Source organism: Chaetodon auriga, chromosome 1 (assembly GCF_051107435.1).
Source record: "Chaetodon auriga isolate fChaAug3 chromosome 1, fChaAug3.hap1, whole genome shotgun sequence".
Classification (NCBI taxonomy): Eukaryota; Metazoa; Chordata; class Actinopteri; order Chaetodontiformes; family Chaetodontidae; genus Chaetodon; species Chaetodon auriga.
In genome coordinates, this window is record NC_135074.1 from 9,475,699 (window position 1) to 9,499,690 (window position 23,992).

A 23,992-nucleotide genomic window follows, 5' to 3' on the forward strand; every position below is an offset into this window, starting at 1 on the left:
CCAGCTGTGCCTGTGTTCTGGTTCCTGAGATGAGGGGGGGAGTGCTGTTTTGCTGCTTCACAAATGAAACTACGCACCCCCTCCACTCCTCTCCCCAGCTCAAGGACCAGCCTGAAGAGTTATGAGGGGAGGGAGAGAGAGGTTTGGGAGAGGAGGGCGGCACAAGTGTTTGTTTGGAGGGGATAAATACAAGAGGAGAGGAAAATAAAGAAGGGGATAGAAAGACGCAGTGAACATCCTGTCCTGGAATCAGTATTCAAAAAACGAAAGAGGCAGAAAAGGAACACATGGCGACACCTCCTCTGATGTGAAAATCCAAAAGTAACAAAGAAAAGACAGATGCTTGAGCTCATCTTCTTGTGGGGGCAAACAGAGGGCAGGAAAGGTCATCGGGAAGTTTCAGCTGGATGTAAATGAGAAGGCAGAGCAGGGTCGGACTTGGCGCTCGTACAGTAAAGAGGAGCAGCCGAGGCTTTCTGATTGAGTGGAGCTGGCAGGCCGGGGGAGCCTCCCTCGGACTGCTGTCAGCTGAGAGCGCGGAGAGGCCAATCACTGACACAATAAAGCTGCATAAGTGCCACTTCCCCAGCAGGGGGCGTCCTAGCCTCCTGCCCTGTATCATGCTGCGTGCCCCCCCTGAGGAAAGATTTATATTTTTACACAACCCCTCTGCCCCAAGGTGACGGGATAACAACCACGCCAAGAGTCCACGTAACGAAACATGACCCTCAGGCCTCCGTGCTACACTAAAGATACTTTAATTGAGATAAAACAAGATGAGGGCGCTAGACTCCCCGTCACGTGGAATTATACTGTGTGTTTTTTGATCTGATGCACAGGAGCAAGATGCTAGGCACAGTTTTATTTTGAGTAATAACGCTCATTATACGTTTTCACGGGTTTCACTCGGAGAGCGAGAGCCTAAAGTATATTTCAAGCAATAAAATTGACTGCCTGTAGCAAAACGAGGTAATGAAGACACTATCACTCTCAGTGATGCTGCAAACAAACCAAGACTTCTCCGCCTGTATCGATTAGCACACGCAATACTGTGTGCTATCAGAGTGTCAAGATCCACTAAAAAGAGAGAAAGAATCAAAATCTCACTGCCAAGTCTCATTCCTCTAAACTCTGTTCCTTTAGTCCAGAGGACAATCTGACAGCCAGCCTTCAAAAGACAAACCCATAAAGTATTTATGTGTGTGCCTGGGGTCCAGTGAGTTCAGACAGCCACTGAAGAATTCATTAAAGGAGGTGAAAGAATTGTTAAGTGTATCAAATTTAAACCGAGGCCAAACAAGAAAAGGCTCAGGCTGAACCACTGTAGGAGAGAAAATCAAAACTGTCTTTAGTGATGACACTATAAATACAGAAACAACATGTTCCTAACACAAAAGACAACAGATAGTGATTTCATCACTACTACAGCCTGGATGTTCAGTTTTGGCTTGTTTGGAGTGGGAGGGTGGGAGCGCACTGATACAACTATGAGATTTTTCCTTCTGCGAGAAAAACCACTGGTTTCTGAGAGGCTAGCGGGTTAAATGTCGATGAGCTGCGACACTGCCTCACTCGCCAGACGAGCAAGGCACACTTATCTCACCTGTTTCCAATATTCGTCGATGGAGCAGTCCCGGGTGGAGAAAGGCCTCGTCTTTACATGAGCGGATCTGCGTTCCCACTATTTCCGAGTTGGTGGCGAGTATTCTTGCGCTCTCCTCGTTCAGGTTCACGCCGGCCATAGAGGCTACGTCGTTGATGTCGTCATCATCTCTGCAACACGAGAGACGGGAGATGAGCAAAACATACACACGACGGGAAACTTCTGCTTTAAAAGGCATTAAAACGTCAACTGAATGATCTGTTGATGAGAAGGAAATACCTGGATGCACTGAATGATTTGCGGTGGTTCGGATTCAGTGTAGATGAGAGTTTCATACACTATGCATTGCACTGCGACACTTTTGACGTCCTTTATGTGGTTATGGATTAGACATTTTTAAATTTGAACACATCTTGATTGAGAGAGAGAACACACAAAATAGACGTGCAGCTACAAGGTACTTCACTTCAGGGTGAACTAAAGGTAAGATTACTAAAATCAGTGAAGGTCACACACTGATTAAGGCACCCAAATAGCACAGGGGAGAGGCCCACTTGGCAAGCCGTCTTTAGGGATTGTGTCCTTGTTGCAGCGTTAGTGACTGGCTGGTCTGTCTACACAGTCTCCTTCTGTCTCCATCCTCCACAGTTGGCAGAAACAGTGCGGGGGGGATATGCTTATTACAAAATGTAAGAAAAAATAAGAAAACCCAGAAGAGAAAGGCTCCATCCACTACAGAAAAAGATTTCAGTTTGGTCCTTGTGCACAAACTCGCAAACATTATCAAAATGAGTTCTGAGATCCTGCTCGTGTTCATGAATATTTCCTTAGATGACAATATGCATTAGTTTAGTGAGTGAGTGCTATGCTTTGGTCATAATGGACAGAATTCCCATTCCAGGGTCTATTTGTGTCAGCAGGGAGATGGAGAGCATTTGGACGGAGTTAAGCTCGGTTAGGAAGCTCCTGAGGATTGGCACGGAGCTGTGATAAATCTGGCTATTTAATAATGTCAACAAACTGTATTTGCACACCGCTTTGCCGCTCTGCTTTGTATTTCCTTGATGTACTGGTCATTTCTCACAGGCCTAATGCTGGGAAAACATTGTTTACATGTTATTACGTATTGTCAGAGACAAAGACGAGGGTAAACATGCATAATTTGTGTTTGGGTCATTGCATTTGGCAGTCAGTGAGGTCCCCACATCGTTGAAAGGCTGCGACTTTCTCTGAGTTGTCACCGGGACAAATTCCCCTACAATTATTGTACTTGGCAAGTAATGAGTCTGATTCTGGCCTGAATTAGCTGAGCGGTGACGTGTTGTGCTTACAGGACTGACCCAGAGCGAGCACAGGATCTTCTGAGTGGCTTTGACGGAGGGAACAAAGAACCACAGAACACACACAGAGTGGCCTCTTGCCACTCACTGGCTCACCTCCACAGTCATTTACATTCATGCCACTGATGTTGGTTGCGACAGAGCTCGTGCGTGTGTTGCTGCGCTTTTGTGTATGGCGTGAGCATACACCGACGGCCAACTCCACCCCGCCGAGGCCCTCCTGCTCCGTGGTGTGGCCGCAGAGAGCCGATATGAAACTTGACACCACAGCAGGAGGTTGACAAAGGCGATTAGAGCAACTCCCCGAACCTCACACACGTCCACGATCTCTCCTATTTTCTTCCTCTCCTCCAGCTCTCAGTCTAATTATGCCTTCACAGAGAGAGTCTACACAACAACACAAGCATGGATACATGGGATTATACTCCATCATACCCCCTTTCTTCATCACGTCCTCATGGATAACTTAACCTGTCCTAAAAAGAAACCCGCCTGAGGCCATGTTCACTCAGGTAAAGAAGAATCGCTGCTACTTCCACAGCTTCATATGTGGCAGACAGGTAGATGACCTTATCATGTGTGTAACACTGTACTGACAACAAGCTGGGAAAGGAAGAGAAAACCCTAAAACAACCGCAGTAGAATACAACTATTACATCACGGCACTGTAAGATATAGGTTTTCGCATGTTGGTGAATGGTGGCAACAAATGGGAGACACAGCGATAATATGGGAGCAAATGAAAATGCAGTTTATCTGCTTTTTGGACAGATTGACTCTAGAATTCTGAGGCTGGCACAGAACAACACAACACAACAAAATCACCTAGATTACGTCAGAATGTGACTCTTATATGAAGTCTTCCTGTCAGATATGACCTGGTTCAGTACATTATTCACTTAAAAAATCATTTTGAAGAACATGAATTGAAATCTGAAGCATAGCTAACTTGGTAGCTACTGTAAACAATGTAATCTTTTTTTTTCCCAAAAAATGAGACAAATAACAATGACAACGTTACCTTAATAAAACAGGGAATAAGCTTCAATAAGGGCAGAAAACCAAAATATCAGCTTGAAGTTCTCTATATTGAACAACAGGCTTTGCTTCCATGACACCACAGAAATAGTCTTCTTTTTACATTGTGCTGGCAAAACTACAGCAGTGATATAGCTCAACCCCTGAGAGGAAAGTAAGTGCTTCGTTTTCATCAGTCAGGATTGTCTGTATTAGTGGAAATAGACAAAAAAAACTACACAGAATCTATTACAGGTAACACACAAGAAAAACGTCAGCAGAGAAGAGAGAGAGAGATTACTACACTGGCAACTGTTGTATAGGTACATAAAACATACCCTATATCCAAGAACACTGGTGATATTATGGGTATATTATGAGTGCTTCTTTTTCTTTCATGGTCTGATTTCTGGCTAGCCGGGTCTGCCGGGGCTCAAATCAAATGATAATGCCAAAGACAGGTCTGACATTAAAAGGAGGGAATGAGATATGAAATGCAAAATATTCCCGACTATACCTCTGCGCTAATAAAGCAGAGGTGTAATTAGCTTCCACCGAAGCTAAAGAGCAGCCTCTCAGTTATTGGTTTGGGTTGGCTCGAGGACATGGAGCCGGCGGTCACATGAATACATATGCATGTCGTTTCCATATCAAGCTTGTGTTTCAGAGAGGGCACGCCATAGGTGGTGAGAGAACTGCACTGCCATTTAGAGGCTGTGTGTGTGGGGATGGATGGGGGGGGGTGCATTCAGATCTCCTGCCACCCCCACCCCCTCCATCATGGATAAAGGTCCCTGTGCCCAGGCAGGGGGTCCTGATTGATCCCTGTGACTAACACCCAGGCCATGAGGGCTTGTTGCACCCACACTGAGAGACACGAACCACTGGAGAAATATTCTCCACAAAGCGGCCCGAGGTTCACTGGGCAGCTGAATATGTGTTCATGACCCAAATGGATGACAGCACTGGTGGCAAAAGAGGGGCCAATAAACAGAGCGACAAGCTAAATGCTGCTGTTACTAATTCAACGGACCACCCACACTTGAGCTGTAATTATTCACAAGTGCTAACAGACTCGGTGTGATGTGGATGATGTTCTGATGAAGGTGCACTGTGTGTCAAGAAGCCTTGGTTTGATGTGGCTATCAACAAAGATATATTAACATTCCAAACTTTTCTATTTTGTCTTTCAGCGTTTTGGAGTGCCACCATTTTCTTCATGGAGTTTTTTGGAGCAACTTTATAGCAGCCCAGCACCCAGTCTGAACATAATCTAATCTTGTGGCTGCTGAGTTTCCAAGTCTCTGCATCAACAATTTTTGGGAGGTCACTTTTAAGTTCTAATTGAGTCACATTTATTTGTAAAGCCTTTTTTAGCAAAACAGGCACATCACATAGCAATTTATAGAGCAACAAAGGATATGACCGCAAAGACAGAATGAAATCACTTTGCTGGTAAATGACGGAAAAGGGCTGGTGGACTTTCAAATCCACTGGCAACAGCGATCGGTGAACAAAACGTTTTGTTCCATATTTTGCATGTGTGTCTGTGTGTTGTCTTTTCCTATGCAACTATGCGAGTGTTTGTGTGTTTATGCGCACGGATGTGTGTCCACCATGTAGGACAGGGTTGGATTTGAGGGGCTGAGGCTGAGCTCGGAGGTTGGCAGAGGGCTGAGGGCCTCGGCTGGCTCGCCTGTGATTACAGCGGATGTCGAGTGTTTACAGAGAGATGAGGAGGGGAGGGTGGGTGGGGGGCACAGAGACAGCTGCTTTCACTCTGTACTGTAAACTACACACACACAAACACACAAGCACTTACACAGAAGGCTGTAGCTGTACTGGAAACCCCACAAGCCCTGCAGTGTGTATGTGTGTGCTTGTGCTACAGCTGGCCCGCTGGGACCAGTGGCTCAGAGTGACAGCCATGCACACATCAGTCCCCTGACTACAGCTGAACACGGTGCAGGCTGGGTGGGTGAGAGGCTGCTGGATGCTGACTGACCAGGCCAGCCACACTCAGTGGATATTCTCTTGTTTTCTAGGAGGATGTTCACGCCACTCTTACCTCTAATGAACAAGTCTGACGGAGTGTTGAAGAGCAAACTGATAAGAAACACGCGGGGAACTCTGAACAACTTGTAACACGAATGTGACTTCTGTTTTCCACCAATGCGATTTACAGGAAACACAGCCGCCACCTCTGCTCACAGGTCAAGTCATCATGTTCATGTTGCAGGTTTCTGGACGTGGTGTGAAGACACAATGGCGTCCCACAGACCGCCTTACAACACTGATCTCTGTTCCAACATCTCTGTTTATATCCTCAGGTGAGAAAAACGACAACATACAATAAACAGTGAAGGAGACTGATGGGTTTCAGACACCAGTAACCAACTAAGATTCAGCTGGAAACTTATTGAGTAAAGAGTTTACTGTTTGCGGTGTATGCTAAGAATAAAGATTCCAGCAGAAATGTGTGTATATGACAGTTTCCAAGACACTCAGAAATCACTGAAAACACTGACTGAAGAAGACAAATGAGAGATAAAGTCAACAGAGGTCATCACTCATTAAACATTAAATTAGCAATCTCACATCTGACTTAAGGAGTGTGTTGTCGGGAGGAAACAAACACCCTGCATGAAGAAAGAAACACACGGACGGAACAAGAACGGCGCTGAGGGATCACGCATTGTGAAGCTCGTTTAACACATAACTGCTGTGGAGGCAGATATCACCTGACCTGGATAAAAGGAAATAATGGTACAAAATGTCAGTGACATGCTTCTTCCGTGACAGTGGTGCTGTGCATTATTGGGCTTATGTTGAAACCAGTGTGTTTGTGTGTTGAGGGCCACTGTGATCACCGCAGGGAGAAAAAGGTCGTCAGTAACAAGCGAGCCTGACAGCTTAATTACCAACGCAGCTAAAGATTTATTGGTTTATCAATCAGAGCCTTGGGCGCTGACTTTCCCCTCGGGGGACGAGAGCCATTACCATGAACCCGTTGGCCCATGTGACCCAGACACTCTTCTTGGCCCAGCCCGGTCACACCAGGGCACTCCTAAACCCCTGCTCCTGTCAATACACGCATGCACACAATTCGATACACACACATAAACAATTTTCTCCGATTTTTAGGATATACACATATGCTCATGTGCACCCAAGCAAGGATGCAAACAAACATAGACAAATAGACGCATATATGCAAACACGTTCGTGCACACTAGCACGTATACGCTGAACACACACACTGACAAACACAAATACACAAAGACTCACACAAAACATGGACCACAAAGGCCAGCATGTGGGCGATGAACCTTTTATGTTTTGAGACAAAAGCGTAGCTGAAGCAGAGACAAGACCAGCAAGAGAGAGGGAGAGAGAGCAAAGCTGCGGGCGAAATACCGTATGTTTGACTTAACCGAAAGGTATTTTCAGAACCGCATCCAGAAATTCCAACCATCTGGACACAATTACCTTATTTCTAAATTAAGATTTAGCTCATTTGTAATCCTTTCGATGAGTTGTGACACTGACACAAGGAGGGCGATCGTGAGGGTGATCTATTGGCTGGCAGTGTGTTGCTATGTGGTGGGCGCAGAGAGGGAGAGGACCACCGATCAACCGGCCTGGCAGCCGGGCAGGCAGGCAGCCAGGTGGTCAGGCAGGCAACTGGGATAAACACTCATAGCCTTAGCTGAGAGTGTAGCCTGTAGTCATGCAGAGGCATCTTAGTGAAATGCTGCCCCCATGTGACGGCTTTCAGGAACAACAGGCATTCTACAGTCGCTCTCCGGGCGAGATGTACCTGAAAGAGCCTCCTCCAGGGTCATTGAGCTTGTTTTTCTGATTCCCGGAGATCTGCACAGCCAAGCCCATGGGACTTTTCCCTGCCTGGACGATGGTTCCCTTGCCCATTGTGCCTGTTGAGCAAAGGAGAAAAAAAAAGAAGAAAATACTAAAAAACAAAACAGGAAAGGAGTAATGTTATCATTGAAGTGTCCCTTTCTATCTGCATCAAATATCCTCCTATCTAACAACTACCTTCAACTGTGCCTGTCATTCTCTCAGGGGTAGATGGGGGGGGTGGGGGCGGGAGCGGCACTGTCGCTCTCCCCAGGTTGGTGCGGAAAGCGACGCTCTGTCAATATCACTGCGCTTCACCGGCTCTCCTTACACTCCTAAATCGCATCCTGCTCCGAGACACGTTTTCCAGAGAGGCACAAGGACTGCCAGAGTGAATTTAAACTTGATTTTAACAGGCATGTTCCTCGCCAAGAGGCACAGAAAAGTATTTTTAGAACTATCCCCGCATTCCAATTTAAGGGCATAAAACAACCTACAGATCTTTCACTGCAGGCAATCTTGGGGAAGGGGGCAGATCAAATTTGTATGCACCTCCGATCATACACACACACACACACACACACACACACACACACACACACACGCACAAGCAAAAAGAGGTACAAACACGTACACACATTACACACACCACCTGAGAGCACACAGCTCTCTTAGGGGAGCGTTACGCCCGGTTGGTGTTGGGGCGATATTTGTGGGCTTCTGTGGGAAGAGTGTTTGTGAATCAGTGTGAGTAAGCAGCAGCGCAAATGTTTGAGAAGGCTTTATAACCAGACAGGAAAAAACACCTGTTCTCTCTGTGGCTCCTGCCTGTTTACACATCTTACAGCCTACTGAGAGAACATTTAGAGTTTCACTAATGGCTATCTTTGTTTAACCGATTTCGCCGGCTCTTTATTTAACCAGGAGGTCAGGCAGGAGTTTGAAACTCTTGCAATATCTGGCGGAGCATGCAGCCTTACTGGGAGAAGTAAGAATTGGAGGCCAGAGACAGGAGAAAAGTGTGTATCGGAGGACTTCATCAAAGACTTCAGCTGTGCACAATTTTTAACTAGCTTTTTCTGAGAGACGCACAAACAAAAGAATGCCTGGAATAAAAATGACAGATAATGCACACGTGATGTGAACTGAGGAGATTCAATCAAAAGTGGCTGGAGAACGGTCTTACCCTGCGCTCTGAAGGACTGCGTGATCACCACGGGCATCCGGACCTGGCCACTGACAGCACCTGCCGTCTTCATACCCTGAGGAAGCAAAATAAATAAAAAATAAAGCGTACAGATTATGTACTATACTGTAGTATTACAAGAATGAAACTATTTGTAAGTGAGAGGGGAGACTAAAAAAGTATGACTGCTGAACCACTTCTCCACTTTTACACCATCCCCAAGAGGAACTGTTCGGGGAGAAATCAACTTTCGCTCGCCTTTCAGACTTAGTTGCCAGAAATGATCCGGAGACAAGGTGGCCGAGAGCCACATGAGTTTTTTTGTGCTGATTTCCATCTTAGTGTAACACATTCAAAATATCTGCGGTGGTAATGTGGGATAGATGCAGAAGAGATACGAGGGTGATGAATTTTACAGCGGCTATCCCCACACACTGTACTGAGAATGACAGGATCAATTAAAATGCACAATGAGGATGGAGTTCTGTCACAGTACGTGACCTAAATTTGCTTGCATTTTCAGATCAGACAAAGGCAATAAGAAGTCAGGACCGCAGTGAAAAAGTAGTTTAGAAGAAGGAGTAGTAGTGGTGGTAGAAGAAGGAGCATGAGGGTGGGGGGCTGTGCTGGGCTATTAGAGTCACTTCCTTCCGTGGTAGCAGCCACGGGCCCAGCCTCGGGCTCAGCCATCCATTCCTACCAGTTTGCTTCTTGCTGCATATTTTTTCGCCTTGTTTTCCATTCCCTGACACATGCTATATTACTGTTCAAGCTACTGAAAAAAGACAGAGGCCATTTTTCCCAGAGATCCACTGCAGGGGCCTGCGAGAGTGGGAGGGAAAGGGAAAAAAAAAAATGCATTCAGAGCAGGCAGAGATAGCTAGCACCTCTGGCCAGCCGGCGACACAGTTAAGAGGGAGAAAAGTCAGGTAGAAAGTTCGGGAATCAGACGGCGGAAGGGAAAACACTGGAACTGAACACACAGGTTGGCTTTCATTTCAAAAATCTTTTGCCCGCTTTTAAACATTAACAATCAAAGTGGTATTAAAAGATAGGTGTTATTATAATTACTGTAAGCAGATGATATTCAGGATATTTTGAATGATTGCTAACATATATTACAAACTAGAGGTATCGTTAGCGCAAGTATTCTTTAAAAATATCACTGCTTGATTGATTGTGATCATTCACCAGCAGTGTGTGTTTGAAGTAATCATAGCAATATATCTAAAATGTTGTGAGTGTGTCAAGACAACACACATTTGACTTATGCGACTGGTAACACAGCCAAACACGTTAGCACATACAGTGGGCACACTGCCGCTTAACTATGGCTAATTATCAATGTTGGTGTCATTAAAAAAAAATCCCCCCCAAAAAATTAGACTTTAAATTGATAATTGTATAAGACTGTCTGGCCTAACGTGTCCAGTTCCACTATTTACCTTTTAAAACAAAACATTTTGAAAGCAGAACACGTCTGATACCAAACTCTTCGAGAACATCGAGAGACTTCAAGTTATAATCTGTACAATCTGTTACTGTACATTTCAAAATGTTCCATACCACTGTAAGAAATGTTATCCATACTACTGTGAGAGCAGATCGTTTTAGCCTAATTCAACTAGCTGTCTGGTTTCAGACTGTTTATGTGCCAGGGGCCATCATTTACTACTTTATCTTGTTTTGTGTGATAGCTTATGTTGGTGTTTTATGCATGTGTGTGTGCGTGCGTGAGAGAGACAGTGAGAGAGATGGAGAGAGAGTGAGAGAGACCAGAGGCATGTTCTGGACATAGACTGCGGCCGCCACATTGCTTTAAAATTGACCCGGGGCTGACCTAGTTACCTCGCTTCACCCTTCAACGGTTAACGGGTATAGGGAGGGAGGGAGGGAGGGACATGAGCGATGCGGGGGTAGATACAGTGAGAAACTGTTCGAAAGAGAGCAGAGAGGGGGGAAAAGAGGAAGGCAAGTGAGAGAAAAAAACAGTGAGGAAAATGGTGAGAGAAAGAAGAGAGGGAGGGAAGGAAAGAGGAGGGAAAGTGAGAGAAAGAGAGAGAGAGAGAGAGAGAGAGAGACAGAGAGAGAGAGAACCCTCTAGCTCGCCCACCCCTCTGCCTAGACCAATCTGAGTCTGACCTCACTTGACCCATCCATAGACGCCTGTTCAGACACATGGTTTTCAACGTGCATGTGCACAAACACACATGCAGTACGAGCCACACACCCACATGGTAATGCAATACTGCTGTGGGTCGAGTGAATCTGTCCAGTGCTGGACCCTGCAGGTTACCTGGCCTTACTTCAGCTGTAACCCCACACTATCACTGCATGTACTGCTCACAACCTTGGCTGCTGTTTGTCCAGTTGCCAGGGGAAAGGCAGACCAGAGACCTTTGACTGGAATAGAGCACACAATTACCTTCGGTCCGGAGATGTCACCACAGTATTTTCTCTTTCTGACTTGCAGTCAAAAGTTAAGACACACCCTCTAATTCAATGTATTTTTTATTATATTCTACACTGTAGATTAACAATGAAGAAATCACATCCATGAATTATGCAGTATACAACAAATTCATATTTTAGATTCTTGATGACAGCTTTGCTCACTATTGGGCTAGAGGTAATCACCTGGAAAGTTTTTCAGTCTATAGCTGAGCCATGTCAAAAGTTAAACATTTCTTTCCTTCTTCATGCATTTGAGACCATCAATTGTGTTGTGCAGTGGTATTATCATAAATAGCCCGATACAACTTCTGTAGACCTCCACATTACGGAAAGAAGAGCTCAGCTGAGTCAAGAGAAATAACAGTCTATCATCACTTATAGCCGTAAAGGTCAGTAAATCCAGAAAAGTTCAAGAACTTTGAATGTAACTTCAAGCACAGTGACAAAACCCATCAGACGCCAGATATGAAACTGGCTTTCATGAGGACTGCCCCGGGAAAGGAAGACCACAAGTTCCCTCTGCTGCAGAGCAGAAGTTCATTACAGTTACCAGCCTCAGAAATCACCAATTAACGGCACCTCAGATTAGAGCCCAAATAAACGCTTCACAGAGTTCAAGCAGCAGACACATCTGAACATCAAGTGTTCAGAGGAGACTGTGTGAATCAGACCTTCATGGTCAAATTACTGCAAAGAAACCACTTCTGAGGAGGAACAAGAAGAAGAAGAGGATTGCTTGGGCCAAGAAACACAAGAAATGCCCATTCAACCAGTGGAAAACTGTACTTTAGTCTGATGATTTTTGGTTCCAACCGCGCCGTGTCTTTGTGAGACGCACAGAAGGTGAACGGATGGTATCTGCATGTGTTGCTCCTACTGTGAAGCATGGAGGAGGAGGTGTGACCGTGTAGGGATGCTTTGCTGGTGACACTGTTGGCGATCTATTCAAAATTCAAGGCACACTTAACCAGCATGGCTACCACAGCACTCTGCAGCGACATGCCATCCCATCTGGTTTGTGCTTTGTGGGACCATCATTTGTCTTTCAGTGACCTAAAACACACCTCCAGGCTATGTAAGGGCTATTTGACCAGGAAGGGGACTGATGGAGGGCTGCATCAGATGGCCTGGTCTCCACAGTCACCTGACCTAAACTCAGTAGAGATGGCTGGAGATGAGTTGGGCTGCAGAGTGAAGGACAAGCAGCCAGCAAGTGCTCAGCATACATGGTGACTCTTTTAAAGCCTGCTGGAAAACCACCTGACTACCTTAGAAAGATAACGCCAATAGTATGCAAAGCTGTCACCAAAGGAAACAGTGGCTACTTTGAAAATATAAACCATATTTTACTTTGTGTCCACTTGACTTGAGGAATCATCTGTTTGAAAAAAAAAAGTTTAAAAATCCTGAATTGTTTTGGTTGTCTGAAGGTTTATGTTGAGTTGGCGCTTTAATGGGGAGATTTTCATTTAGGTGACGCTTGCAATGCATGGCTAATGAGGTTAAGAGCATTGAACTCCTCATAATAATAATGACTTATAATGTAAAGTGAATCTTTTGAAATGTTTCCTTTTTGAATTTGTGGAATTGTACATGACACCTTTTGGTGTGATTTGGCACTTTAGAAATAAAATTAAGTTGAATTAATAGGAAGTCAGACAGTTTGTTGACCTAAAACAAATAAATACATCTTATCTATATGTCACATTGCAGACATGAAATGCTGTATTTAAAAGGAACGGAAAAGGATTGTGGTTTGACTTGGTTGAGTTCCTGTGTCGGACACTTCCACTCAGCTGTCAAAGTCTGGGCAGGAGTAAACAACTTTCAACAGAGCGCCCTTGAGCCGAGTGCTCGACCACCATCTGCTCTGATCACTTACCAGTAGCACAGTTGGTCATGCTGCGGATCTCCGGGGTGTGAAAATGTAGGTTTACAATATGTGAGTGTGCTCTCATTAAAGTCCTTGAAAAATACACTGGATAAAAATACGTTGGACTCTTAATGATCTTGTTTAGATAAATGCATGTATCTTGAGGCCCACCTCCTACTCTCCTAAGACCTCCCCTTTTTCCGGTAAACTGAGTGAGACCTCAGTGAGTCTGTGAGTTGGGTGTGACTCTAACTCACTTCTGACTGTGTGACTCCCAGCCATGGCACTGTGACACTCTTCAGCCTGATAATTCAGCCTTGTATAAGACCTATCAAGACACACACAAACACCACCACCACCACCCCCGCAGGTCTGCATCCATCACATTCTAGCACTTCTCTATTGAGTGTGGGAATATTGTGGGTAAATATTTGTCACATCTATTACCTGACCACTATAGTTCTTCAGCTCTCCATCCTCACACACACTTCTGTGCACAGTTACACGCATCTAATAACTGCTCTTGTGCAATTTAATTGTCTACATTGTGCCGCAATGATCCAGTTTCCAGACACACAGGTCGATTTAATAAAACTGTCATGGTAGTGTCCTCAATTGACGTACAAACCATGAGTGTAAGCAACGTGATAACTGCGTCTGCACTGGGGTCTGTTCCAGATGGTCCACTCCATACATACCATTGCAGCTGCATGTCCGTGCGTCCCAGCGGGCAGCACGCTGGCACCCGCAGTGGTGCTGACGCTGTTAGGGTGGCGTATGCGGACAGCTGGCCCAGCCACGATGGCAGGGGGGGTGCCGCCGGGTGCTGGTTTGACTCCCTGCTGCGGGGGCTGGGTCAGGGACTGCTGACTATTCAGCAAAGACAGCCTCAGGGCCGGGAGGCTCTTCTGTGGACGGGCAGAGAGAGGCCAGAGTTTGTAGTCAGGCAGCAAAACAGACATGCGTGAGAAAATACCATACACAGCTGCAAGAGCAAATACTGCTGGGTCATGGCTCATTTAGCATAATGTTATCATAAAAACATGGTTACAGGAAGCTAAAGAATACACCTGCTGAGACGGGCCAATACCTGTATTTCTCACACAATGATTCATGTGGTTTTATACATTGAAATAAAAACATTTCGATTTCAGGAGAATATGTTTATTTTATATGTCACACATGAAACATTTCAGCCATTTCTGATAACCCACTGTCACAGCCGACTTGAGGAGCTGATGTTGCTCTGTACAGACTATTTCAGGCAGATTTTTGACGTAAGCGACCTAACATTGCATGACAACATGTGTTTGTGGCCGGGTTGGGTGGTTGGGCGCCTTGATGTGACGCTCATCACGGATGGCTGGAGAAACCTGCTGGCTACTGGCAGGGATGACTGCGGGGGCCACTGTCACACACAGTCAGAAGTCAGGCCAGAGGGATGTGTGTGTGTGTGTGTGTGTGTGTGTGTGTGTGTGTGTGTGTGTGTATCATTCTACTGTCAGGCCTAGCCATCACAGGCCCTGGTGCCAGAGAAAGGACTACTTTAGGGGGGCAGTTTAGGAAAATACACGAGAGGGCCCGCTTAAGGAGCCAGTTAGGGGATGATTTAAGGGGCAGGCTAAGGAGCAGCTCAGGAAACAATTTTATGTTAGGGGTCAATTCAGAAAGTAGCTAATGGGACCCAGTTAACTGTCAATGAAGAGCCCCAATAAGGAACACTAGCTTTTGAGACACGTGTAGACGGCACACTTCTGGTGAATTTTTAGAAGACCAGTTAGAAATCAGGTTTGGAGAAGTGAGGAAAAAAGACCGTTTAGAGGCACCAGTTTAGAGAACTGGCTTCAGGAGAAATTCAGGGGTCAGAATAAGGGATCCAGTTCAGGGAACAATAACCTCAGAGTGGGAAATCGTTTTAAAGTTGATGGAGTAAGTTCAGACAGAAAGTTAACAAACAAGTACCATACCTTGAGGAAGGGCACCAGGTAAGGCTGCGGAGAAGACTTGAGCTCAGTCTGCAGCCGGCTGGTGAACTCCTCCGGCTCAATCTTTGCATCCTGTTGGGTGAAAGGTGAAGTACAAACACCACTTTATGAGAGAGGCCGGGCAGTATGTTTCAGTAAACCGTGGTGACTTGAACACAACAAGATGAAATGTTGATGATGATGATGATGATGAGCTGATGATCAACCGCTCAGCTCTCATCCTGACACCTCAGGCTGCAGCTCATTAATGTGTAACTGTGTATAAGACGAAAATTCATGACACAGAAAGTAGAGTTTTGTTAAGAGCTTCATGCTGCCATCTACAGGTTAGCAATATTCAATACAACACATTAAAGTGTCAACTTTGACTGACTGCTTAGATTTTAAACTGCAAAAAAAAACTTTAAACAGACAGAGTGAAGAAATACTGAAGTCAATAAGATGTGAAGAAGATTTAAAAAAAAGCAGCTGTCAGAAAACTGGTACTTCTGTTAGTATCAAATTTAGTAGGAAAAAGTTTGTCAAGACTTTCACAAAGGTAACTGACAAAAACTTTCTTAACTATACAAGCAGAGTATTTCCATGATATCCATATAAACAGAGTTTGTCTGTAGGCTTCTGAAGCTCACCAGCAGGTCCTGAACCAGAGCCTTGACGTTCTTGGAAGTCTCAGGGGACGGAGAATTGTGAGACGCCAGCTTGATTAGTGTGGCCAGGAAATTCTTACACTTCTTGACATTCTCCTGCATTTCCTGTAGACGATAAGACAATTGCCTTCAGTGAAGTGAAAAAAACAAGCAAACGAACTGGCAGCTCAAGCTATAAACTGTTTACTTTCTCAGAGGCTTCAGGATCAAAGAGCTTATTTCTAATGTGCAAATCAACATAGAAAGAAATTATTTACATCGCTATTAGTTTAGCACGAGTGCCAATGTAGGGGGGCCTTGTATCTGTGCTGCACTTCTTTTACTGATACTTAACAAAGACTTGAAAGAATGTGGCAACAAACTGTAGCACCTCTGAGGGCCCTCTGATTGAATACATGGAGATGTGGGAAATGTGAGAGTATGTGATCCTGTAGCTCTGTGTGAATTATGTGTGTGAGCCTGCATCTATGACTCCGTGTGACCCTGTATTGATGGCGGGTCTGTGCCTTTATGTCTACGTCTGCATGTCCTTGGGTTGGTATGCGTTTGTGTGAATGTACGAGTGCGAACGGGAGTGGGCATGTGTGAGACTCTCGGTGCATGGCCAGCTGTGTGAGGCTGTGGGTTCGGGGCTGAGCTTGTGACACAGCCAGCCTGCTGGCAGCTGTGACAGTGCCTGCGCCCTTGAGGGTGGAGTGTGGGCGGTGTAGGGGGCAGAAGGGGGGGAAGGGCGGCAGAGAGAACAGACCTGGGACACGACAGGTGCTCCGGGGGCCGCAGCGATGCCCGTCTGCGGAGGCTGCACTGGCTGGGAGGCAGCCTGGGCCGGGGCCTGGGGGGCCATAACCACGGGGGTCGGCTGTGGAGCTGTCACAGCCACGGCCGGTGCCACGGGGCCCTTCTGGAAGAGCAAGGAAGAGACAGAGAGATAAACAGGACGTGACGCCTCGCTCGCAGCAAGGCCACAGAGAACAGGAGGCAGGCGCCACAGCGCTCCTGTCACATCTTGTGTCCTGACTTCAGTGGACATCGCTTAACAGACAAGGAGGAGAGGAGGAAGGGGAGGTGGTGACAAGCTAGAGGCTGGGAAAGACGAGAGGCCATCGAAGCTTTTCTCAACAGTCACCTGCCCGACAAGGGAAAACCACCTATCAGGATCTGTTCCTGGCCATGCCAATAATTAGCCACCTATTGTTTACTTCATCATAACAATATGTGAGGGGGTGAATGACCAGAAAACATCTCACATCCAAAACACAAATTTTGCTTAACAGATGAGGTGCCGTCAGCAGTCTCTCACTCTAAAGCCCTCATCACCTCTTTGAAATCTCTCAGGGCCTGTTCACACTTTGCAATAAAATATATCTTCTGTGATGCAATCATAAGTGGACAGTTCTAAATACAGGTGTGAATGCACCCAAAATGCATAGAGGACACATTAGGGTCTGATCATTCAAGCCACATATGGATGGGGGCAAGGCCACATGTACAGTACGTCTACATACGTGATGAGGTCACGCAGCGTAGCACGAGCCAAAATGAGTTTCTAACTGCACCGAAGGGCTTCGTAGTTAGTACGTATATAGCAAGATATCTCCTGAACCACAGAGAAAAGGTCGAGTCTGAAGCCCAGAGAAGGTCCCAAACAGCCACAGTGACCCTGCACTCTGAACACTGGTGTACAGTATACCACGGTTTCTGTTTCACAAAAGTCACAGCATCTCCACGAATACAATATGAGCAGAGAAATTAAAATCTGCACAACATCTCAACTGGATCTAAATATAACGTGAATACACAATATTTGGACAGGAAACACTGGGTCTGATCAGAGCCTCACGAGCCTCAGATCCATCGAAGCAGGAGAGGTTAACTTAAAATATTATCTTCAGCAGCGCGAATGTACTGCGCAGGATGCTATGATGAGTAGCCAGGGCAGCAACACCCGGCAGCTATACTTGTTTCAGTTGGTGGAAATCAGTTATTATTCCCATTTTTCACTGCAAACAACTTGCTTGCAAGATTATGTTTGAAAAGAAAGGCTTTCTGTAGATACATTTTGCAGCCAGTTACTTGATTTCATTGCTGTATCTTTAACAATCAAATGATGACATCCCACAGCAACGGTGCAAATGCTCAGGATAATTAAAAAGCTCAACAATAACAAATTATGATTGCGTTCTCGTGTGCTCGGGGTAAAATGTGACATTCCAAGACGGCACTGAGCTGCATCACATTCACGTGCACTTAGAAATTCTGCAGAACGGAAACCACTGTCATGACTGTAATGTAGTAAAAGATTGCAATCACGAACATGTGTGCATGTTAGCTGAAAAGTAACATCTCTCTGAGCTTCCATCATTTTGGAATCATCTCAAATGTATGGTATGTTCTTCAGGTGAGTATGGTTAAGGATGCTTTTTCTCTGCTGACACAGCAAAACCGAGGGTGTAGAAAACAGATGTCATTCATTTTCTGCCCTCCCACATTCTCCCACCTGGTTGGCAACCTACCGTGTGACCTCTAGACTACCACTGAGTCACCGCACTATTTCTTGGCATCGCTCAGTGATGATAAAGGAAGAAAATATGAGGCAGAGGACTGAAACATAGGCGAGGAAGGAGGGTTAGCTCACTGGGCGCAGTGCAGGACAGGAGGAGGAGGAGGAAGAGGAAGAGGAGGAGGTCTGGAGGGCAGGGCTGGAAGGAGTGGGAGAGGCAGACGGCACCATCTTGGCTGGGGTCAAAGAACACTGCCTGGTGGTCTGAGAGGTCACGGGAGACTGCAGGAGAGAAAGAGAGCAACACACAAAGGCAGAGAGAAGAAAAGGACAAACAGGGAAACAAGAGAGCATAAAGATATCAGAGAAGGTGGGTGAGGAAGGGGAACCAGGGGAGGTAAACGAATGCAAAGCACCTCAGAAGATACAAAGGAAGAAAAACAGCAAAGGTGAGTCCACGTCAGCTGCAGAGGTAGAAAAGAAAGGGTGAAGAGGAAGTGAACGGAGGGCAGGGAAAAGACTTACAGCACGAGAGCAGCAGAACAACACAGGAGGAAAAGAGCAGTCACGTGCCTTGCAGACAGATAAGGAAAGGTCATGACAGCAGGAAAGAAGAAAAAAGGTGGCAGCGCGTTGGCAGTGCTGAAGACTGAACCTGAGAGGAGCATGTTTGATCAGGTAGCAGAGGGTCACGGTGTCACACTGCTGAGGTCTCATGACAGGCAACTACACCAGTGACATTTATCTACACAGAAGCTAATGGTGGGAGATGACTGCGACTTTAGATGACTCTGTATTACTGAGATTTTCTGCAATACCATTTTGCATTACAAAGGTGACCCTTAAATACAGAAATCAATCAGTTAAACTCAGTGGTGTTTACAAAAATGAGTAAAAAGCCTTTCAAAACTCACAATCACAATTCCTCTCAGTTTTATTTGAATAAATATTGAATATTTACCCAACATTGGAAATAGTAGAAATCATCAGGAGAAATGGGACTGACAAAAAAATGACCCCAGAAATGTTTAAAGAATTACATTTTGTCTTACACTTCAACAAAAACAGACATCAGTACACCTTTCCTGCATGATGGGACACCTGAAACATGTTCTCTCCATGGAATGACTAGTTTGTATTTCTATTCTTAACATGAAAAACGGAACATGATCTTTTGAAATTCTCAAACAAAAAATAAACCAAAACACAAATTACATGACAGGCAATCCTGCTGATCAGGTCCTGCTGGGCAAGATCCCTCTCCACCAAAGAGCGTATGAAGAGCCGGGCCATCCAGCCTTTCTTCTCCTTTGACTTTTCTCCAACATTTCCGTCATTCTGCACTGGAGATCCTCCATCCTTGAGCCTCTCAGACCACTCCTACTGCTTCTCCTTCAGTGTCTGCTGGAGCCTTTTGATGGTTTTCAGGCGAGGCGCCCTCTCGTCCTGCCACTCTTACAGATGGATCTGCTTTCTTCTGGGCAGCTGTGACTTCATCTTTCACCTTTTTCAGGTGCTCCAGCTGACCCACATAGGAGGCCTGTGCTTTTTCCATCTCCTCCTGAGCTTCCTCTTTCATTCTCAGCAGATTTTTCACTCTGAGAGCCTCTTCAGCGCTGAGTTTTTCTTTGAGCTGCTGTTCAATCAGATTGTCCTGGTTCCTTCAGCTCCTGTCCAAAGCCTGTCTCTCTGCTATCTCATCGAGCTGGTCAGTTTGCTGTTCTTGGTCCCTGTGAGTTCTGTACCACTGACACTTTTTTGTTTTTGTCTTCTTCCCACCAGTTTTCAGAGGCAGGGCCTGCTGCATCAGCTCCATGCAGACCTTTTGTATTTGGAGATTCACCTTCTCCGCCTCTTCAGCAGGTGCAGTCTGGGTTTTCTGGCTGGTGCATTCATCTTCAGCGTTGCAGGGAACTAGCTTGATGGCCTGCATCATCAAAGTCACATGTTCCTGCTGCCCTGACTTCTCTTGCTGCTCTTGTTCAGCTTCCTCAGTGTAGTTCACACTGGACTGGAGTTTGGCCGCACGCTCCTCTAAATCTTCATAGGCCTTCAGCAGCTCTGGAATCAGCTCAGAGATATCTCTCTCATCAGTCCGTGAAACTGGTGTGCATTGATTTGCAGCACAAACCATCCTCACATTTGCAGCAACATTTGTGCTTTGCTTCTTCAACCTATCAGTAAGCTAAGCTAATAAACAGAAATGGAGGACACTAGCAAGCAAAGATAACCACGACCCCGAAGCATCTGAGAAGAATCTGGAAGCACTTCTCTACACTGTAAATGGTAGTTGTACCAACAAATTAAGGCTGTTTGCAGACTTTGTAAAAAGCATCTACCTTACTCTACAAACAATGTACAATCATTGTAGAATCGTTGAATTTGGGAGGCGATGAGGATTAGACATAGGGCTGAACCATTAATCGAAATTTAATCATAACTGCAATATGGCCAAGTGCAATATCCAAAGTGCAGGAGCTGCAATGTTTTGATACAGGCTCTCTTCACTTAGGGACTATTTTTACAGAGGAGTGCAGGTGACTTCTTTGCAGCAGTAGAGAGGACTGATTGCTGCAAATAAACTACAAATAAAAAAATGTGGATGCATCACACACATCTTCACCCCGGCAGTACAGAAGATCTACACAATCACCAACGTTTCAAGGTGAACACCCAAGATTAGTGTCACCGATTCAGCATCTGACCAAATGTGAAGTATGGTCACAATCTCCCCTTCTGTTCCTGAGCTACGGTGCTGAATAATGGCCAGAAAAGTGTTTTTGCCTAGCATGATGACGTCACAGTGGCCAAAATTGAGTTTTGTGTGGTCACAGCGACCTTTGACCACCAAAATCTAATCAGTTCATCCAGCTTCTAAGTGGATATTTGTGCCAAATTTGAAGAAATTCCCTCCAGGTGTCCCAGAGATATTACATCCATGAGAATGGAATGTACGTACGGACAGCCCAACAACATAAGTCCTCCCGCCTCGGCTGTCGAGTGTGTTGGTGTGGAGGCACGATAAATGAAGCACTGTGATGCTACAGAGACGCCCCGGCCTACAAAACATATTCTCCAGATGGAAGGGAACATTCTTGTTTTGGTACAGACCACAACAAAAATCACATCATCACTTCTGTTTTCCAGTGAAGATAAATGTAAAAATGTCATTAAAAGTGTGACTCATATCGTTATTGCAATAACTGTACAAATAATTGCTTTTTTTTTTTTTGCATATCGTTCAGCTGACATTTTTCAAAGCATAGTTGAGCACAACAGCATGATTTTATATATATTCTCTTAAGTCACATAAGACCAACATTGAATGTGAATTCACCGACTCCTGGGGCCTTTAGCAACAAATTCATGGCATTTGGCTGGATTTGGTGGCACACTTTCAAAATCTAGCTTATCTGAGTGGTTTAACCAAACTTAACCAAGTTCAGCTTTAAGGCTTCAGCATTTAGAAGGATTTACAGTGAAATATATTTCCTGTGGAAAATTAGCTTATCTAATTGAAATTTGTTTTAATGAAACCTGAAGACACCATAAAAACTGGTGTGACTAATGCAACTAATAAAAAACAAGCACAGGAAACCATCCACAAAGACAAAATGCCACCTTGAAATATGCCTGTGTATCTGGTCCTGATGCTGGCTCCTAATGAGAGACCTGACTTGGATGTTACAGCAAAGGGAAGTATAGTAAGAGTGGGCCTGTCGATTGCAGGAAATGAACAGTTTCAACACTACACACTGCAGTACGATCACTAATCAGACTGGGTGGAGAACAGTTGCACACCTCACATAACAGTACATTAATACATATGACAGAGAGATAAACCCTGACGCTCACTACAAACAGATGATGCAGGACACATCAGATCAGACTGGTTATGTTCGTCTACACATGCAGTTAAGTGCTGGTAGGAAGTATTTTAACAGATTTGTTTTAGTGTCGTACGGCTGGTGTTTTACTCGAGCACAGTGGATTTGAAATGAAACATTAATTGGGAGGTTCAGAGCCGACATTCAGATTTAATTTCAGGTTTACGCCCACACTGAACTGTCTTGGAATTGCAGCAGCTTTTAAACACATTGCTCCAGCTATAGAGGACCAAAAGTAATCAGTCAATAGGTTCCTCAAATAATTTTTGGGTAGGTGTTTTTCATTTCGTTGTTAATTCATGTGCAGAATAAGCAAGATGGCTCGTGTTGATTCTGCTCGAGCAATATACTAAACCATGAGATATGTATTCAAAGTAGGTTACAAATGTGTGGAATGAGGTCAGAACACACTGTAGGTTCGCTCTGAATTAAGACTATTTGCAGCATGGATTTGGAAACAAACAAGATATTTTTATCTTGATATTTTAAGACATTCAGAAAGGTGGATGCTAACATCTGTTATTAGTCAGGTTTGTGTATAAGAATATTAAAGGCACAAGAGCAAATGGGATGGCTTGGTGGTGAGTGTGCCAACCATAAAACCATAGTGATGCCCAGTGGCTCATCTCAGACACACACACACACACACACACACACACACACACACACACACACACACACTTTCTGGCTGATATCCTGTCTGTGAGCCAAGACAACCCAAGAGGGCCTCTGCCCCGACCTCTGGCACACAGCCTTCCATTCACAGACAGGCCAAAGCATTGACACACACACACACACACACACACACACACACACACACACACACACACACACACACGTACTTGACAAGCACTTACACACAGACAGCAGCCAGAGCAGGCACACACACTGCATTTGTCTGGCACACAAATGAAAACACACAAACAGACACACAACTGTGACAAGGACAGGAGGAAAGAGGCAAAGAGTGGAGCGTAGAGGAGAAGTAGGATAGGAGAGAGGAGGAGGGAGTTTCCCCTCCAATAAAAGTTTTGGAGGATGCAAAAGAATGTTGTACCGAGAAGTTGGGGGACGTGGGTGTACGAGGGATGAGGGGATGGGGGTGGCGGTGGGGGTGAAGGGGGGTTGGTGAGAGCCACGGGGTGCATCCCACCGCTAGCTATGCCTCTCTCTCTTGCTCTGTCTCTCTGCCTCTCACACACACAGGCAGCCACGCACAAACACACTCGAGAACCAAAGCCTTGTTAGCTTTTTAAAATAATCAGGCAGTTGGATGATGAATGATTTAACAGGTATGGAAGGAAGGAAGCTCAGGATGCCTTCCGTTTCTCCCCTCAGGGTCATGGGAAGAGTGACAGGCCGACAGAGGGGTTGAGCTCTGGGAATAAACACCATTCCCTTTCATTTCCCTGCTTCTGCTTTTCCTGTCGAGATGGCAACGCCGCGGCCTGCTAATTTGTCATCAGTGTGACTGCGAGAGGCGATGACAATCTGCGACTCTCTTTTGAGAGCGGTTCATATCAGGATGGATGCAGGTTGGCTGGCTACGAGCACAGAGGCAGGAGAGGGGCGTTGCTGGGTAGCTGATGCGGACGTCTGTGCCTGCTAACATTTACACCTGCCGTCGGACGTATCAGCAGGA

The 23,992-nt window shown here is 45.4% G+C and overlaps 1 protein-coding gene across 2 annotated transcripts in view; it reads right to left on the reverse strand.

Moving 5' to 3' along the window:
* Positions 1–23,992, reverse strand: part of LOC143330245 (transcription initiation factor TFIID subunit 4) — an 88,415-nt gene that overhangs the window by 55,449 nt on the left and 8,974 nt on the right. The window contains exons 3-10 of one of the 2 annotated variants that reach the window (XM_076746681.1): positions 18,599–18,745; positions 16,712–16,864; positions 15,946–16,068; positions 15,299–15,388; positions 14,030–14,239; positions 9,005–9,080; positions 7,781–7,895; positions 1,604–1,773 (exon numbers count right to left, since the gene is read on the reverse strand). In XM_076746681.1, the coding sequence (XP_076602796.1) occupies positions 1,604–1,773; positions 7,781–7,895; positions 9,005–9,080; positions 14,030–14,239; positions 15,299–15,388; positions 15,946–16,068; positions 16,712–16,864; positions 18,599–18,745 (1,084 nt within the window). The remainder of the gene's footprint in view (positions 1–1,603; positions 1,774–7,780; positions 7,896–9,004; positions 9,081–14,029; positions 14,240–15,298; positions 15,389–15,945; positions 16,069–16,711; positions 16,865–18,598; positions 18,746–23,992) is intronic. The other variant, XM_076746770.1, reaches the window with a different exon arrangement.